At 36.1% G+C, this 3,902-nt stretch overlaps 1 protein-coding gene across 1 annotated transcript in view; it reads left to right on the top strand.

The window, feature by feature from the left end:
• Positions 1–3,902, top strand: part of Smp_208030 (hypothetical protein) — a gene marked incomplete at both ends in the record, with an annotated part of 104,256 nt that overhangs the window by 70,278 nt on the left and 30,076 nt on the right. The window contains 2 exons of the mRNA XM_018796422.1: positions 800–889; positions 3,239–3,514. Of these exons, the coding sequence (XP_018650636.1) occupies positions 800–889; positions 3,239–3,514 (366 nt within the window). The remainder of the gene's footprint in view (positions 1–799; positions 890–3,238; positions 3,515–3,902) is intronic.

Raw genomic sequence — 3,902 nt, 5'->3', positions numbered from 1 at the left:
TTCGAACACTTCATTTCTACCCGAAGTTTGTACTGTTGATGTCGTTCAGAAGCACGATGAAAACTCTTCGACCAAGCCATTTAGCTCAGAGAACAAAACTCCATCATTATGGATCGTTTCCAATTATAGTAATGACATCATTTATTGAACACTAAACTTGTTGCTGTTGGGACGGCTTCCGAGAACTATGACGGAGCCTCTGGAGACGGAGTTTCCATACAATCAGAACGTAATGGAGCTTTCTAAAATATCAATGTAGCATGCTACTATTGGACAGTAGCATAACATTTCCTCTTTACGGATTGCTTGAATTATAATGTTGATATAACAAACGCTAATATCTGTAAATACTCATGAATTTCTGTACATTTTGATTGTTATCCAACAAACACTTCCCTACCTTTCTCCTGTCTTCTGATTTTGAGACTGTGGGGGTTCTATACGTTCCAGTGACGTAGTTCTATATCGTATTCTGCGTTGATCAAGTAACGAATATAATGGATACATCCTATTTCATTCTTTCAAAAGAGACTTTTTAATTAACGCTCTAATATTCTCATTATAAAATAGTTTTACTCTCTGTGAATAATCACTAAGATCCTATAGAAATTCTGTCTATTGTATATCGGTATTCGGGCCCGGATAGCTCAGTGGTAACGTCTCTAACTGTGAAACTGGGTGACACGGGAACGAATTCTATTCTCTACCTAAGAAACTGTTGATTACTTACTAACTCATCATGTTTACTTGTGTTTTATTCCTATTCTCCGCTGCCCGCCCCCCCTCCGCCTTTTATAAGGTGTTTATGTTAAAGTTCAAGGAATTTCTGATGATGGCTTATTTACTACAACAGAAGGTAGTGATACAGAATTGACATGTCATGCAATTGGTAAGTTCTAAAATCCTTGTTAAATATCTATACTGTTGGTTATATTCTCTCTATGAACGAAAGGAGTACCTTTTTGTTTGTTCATTTCAGTAGTATAGGAGGTATATACATTCATTTACATTTCAATGATAATTTGTTCATGACGCGCGTTTCGTCCTATTTGGAACTCGTCAACTGGATGTACCTGCATCTCAGAGTTGATGTTCACTCTGGGACTCGAACCCAGTAACTTTCGCTTCAAACGCCATCTCGTTATCCACTCGACCACTGAGTCCATCTATGCTTACAATGCTTGTGAATGTAGGATATATCGAGGCAATACGCACAGTATGCACATATGCCAATTAGAGACTGACCAGTTGCAGTCCTAAAAACACCAATGGAAAGATTCAAACAAACCAAACAATACTAAGTGATAATTTGTTCGCCTGGTTTTAATGGAATGGTCCTAGAGATCTAAAATGAATTAGAATTGAACGGAACCAACCAGTATAAATCCCTTTTATCTTCAAAGTATTTAGTTTTCATTGTATATTTGATTCAGAATAAACTAAATTTATTCTATTGAAGGTCTGGCTCTGGCTCATTAGCTAAAAGGATTCTTTATACTGATCGATTTCAAGATTTCGAGGATGAGCCATGTGTCAGATTAGGAATGTACTTTACGGAAAGTTTGTAAACTACTATCGAAAATGGTAATCCACTGAACTCTAATGATCAATAATGTTCAAATGAATGTCAGTTTGATGATGAAATTTAAACGCTAAACTATTCAAATCTCCTTAGAAAATATTCAAATCAAAGCAAACTTAATAATGATATTTGATGGATATATTCTCAGTTCTTGCAGTCTTGGCATAGTTACAAGTTTACAACATCCTTGAACAAGATCATAGATGCGTATACTGTAGTGATGAATAACATCGACTGAAGACAATCGAATGTATTCGACATGAAATATACAGACTATCTCAGTAAAATCTGATAACCATACAGTAAACAGTTCATTTGCAAACTATCAATCAATTGTCTCAATCTTGATTGGTCCTTCTGCAAATATCAGTCCATTGTCTCTGATTATTATTCATGCATTTTCGTACTACTGGATCCTTATTAAATGACGAGTCGATCAATGATCTAAACGAAGCTCTTTACGAAATCCCTTCAACTAGGTTTATCATCAAATTTCAAAGCGTAAATGTAGTTATGCATACTAACTGTATTTTATAAGTGACTTTCGACGGACAATGATAGTAGCAGGGCATACAAATAAATATATGAATAAGATGATGTTTGGAGGTGGTCAACAGGAAACCTTGAACACGGGTTTCGTGCTACTTGGCACTCGTCAGCAAGGTGTACCTGTAATCTTGAGGGAACTGGTGCTCCCCGATGGATTCGATCCCGTCCTACAGGAGGTTGGTCGCGGCCCGAGTAGCTCAGTGGTGACGTCTCTGACTATGAAGCTGAGTGACACGGAGTCGAATCCGTCAGGGAGCAACAGTTCCCTCAAGATTACAAGTACACCTTGCTGACGAATGCCAAGTAGCATGAAACCTGGGTCTAGGGTTTCCTGTTGACCACCTCTAACCACCATCTTATCTCAACATAGTGCACGCAGTGTGGAGCCACTTAGACTAGTGGCCACATTGTAACTAGATCGATAGCATTCGATCTGTACTTAGAAGGACTTGACACGCATGACATTGATCAATCAATTGTAAATATCCGAATAGTTATAATCTTGTTTCTATATATAAATTGTTATATCCCGAAGCGATTTATGAATGGTAAATTTCGAGAACTATTTATGGACAAACATGTTATGTATATTTCCCATTGTATAATTGTTAAGTAACTAAACTATTCATATACTTGTCCCTCTTATTATAAGCTTAATTGTGACCCATAGACTATTATTATACGATTTACCATTCCTGAGTTATCCCTAGTCCATTAATTAGTGTTCCCCCTATTCACAGCCACATGTTATTTTCTGTGTTATGGTACGATATGGTCTATCTGTTTGGTATATAAACCCAGTATGTTTGACAATAATGATTCATAGTGCAGAGGTTGTTATTGGTGTTCTGGATTTAACTGGCTGGGCTAGGCAGATATCAGGACCGACAAGTGCTCCAGACTACTCGTACTGATATTGTGTATCACTGGTACGATCGATAATTCACTCCTCTCTGATTGACAGGGGTCATCATGTCATATATATTAAACAGAGCACTCAGGCAATCGATATAACCGATATACAGATTAGTTAACTTTTCTTTTTTTTTTTTAACATAAATTTTATTTTAGATCCTAATACTGGTCAACCATATATTAGTAATAAAGCAACTTATGGATGGGATTGGCGTCAAATGGATGGTGAATCAGCTGATATTAGTGAAATTGGTGATAGAATAACAAATGAAGGAAATCAAATGAAGATTTCAAATATTAAATATAATACACCTAAGAAAGGTCGTTGCCTTGTAACAATATGGCCTAAAGAAGATCATTTATTGAATGAATCACCACAAACATATTCATCGGATTTATTCTTTACTAATATACAACCATTGAGTACAGTTCAGAGTTTGAAACCAGAGGATATACTTCCAGTTGATGGTAAATGTTTATTTCATTTTATTTTGTAAACAAGAGTTTATTTTGTGAATATAAAACATTGAACTGATTTATTTTACTTACGCCTGTTACTCCCCAATGGAGCATAGGCCGCCGACCAGCATTCTCTCCAACCCGTTATGTTCATTGAAGTTGAATCATTTATATGCAATCAGACTAGATTTATAACCTGCAACAAAATATTTCTAAGATTCCCTTGAGCTTATATAGTCACTTAGTCAATCAGTCAGCTATAATGTGGGATCATGTACATATATACATCGGTCCAAGTTGTCATTACCGCATTAGTACAACAAGATGAACATCAAATTCATGGAAGTAGTTACTTCAGTGATAGTAATATGTGAGAAAAGATCGCATATACAGATAT

Source organism: Schistosoma mansoni, chromosome 2 (assembly GCF_000237925.1).
Source record: "Schistosoma mansoni strain Puerto Rico chromosome 2, complete genome".
Taxonomy (NCBI): domain Eukaryota; kingdom Metazoa; phylum Platyhelminthes; class Trematoda; order Strigeidida; family Schistosomatidae; genus Schistosoma; species Schistosoma mansoni.
The sequence above is the reverse complement of the archived record's forward strand: the minus strand, read 5'-3'. Positions and strand labels throughout refer to the sequence as shown.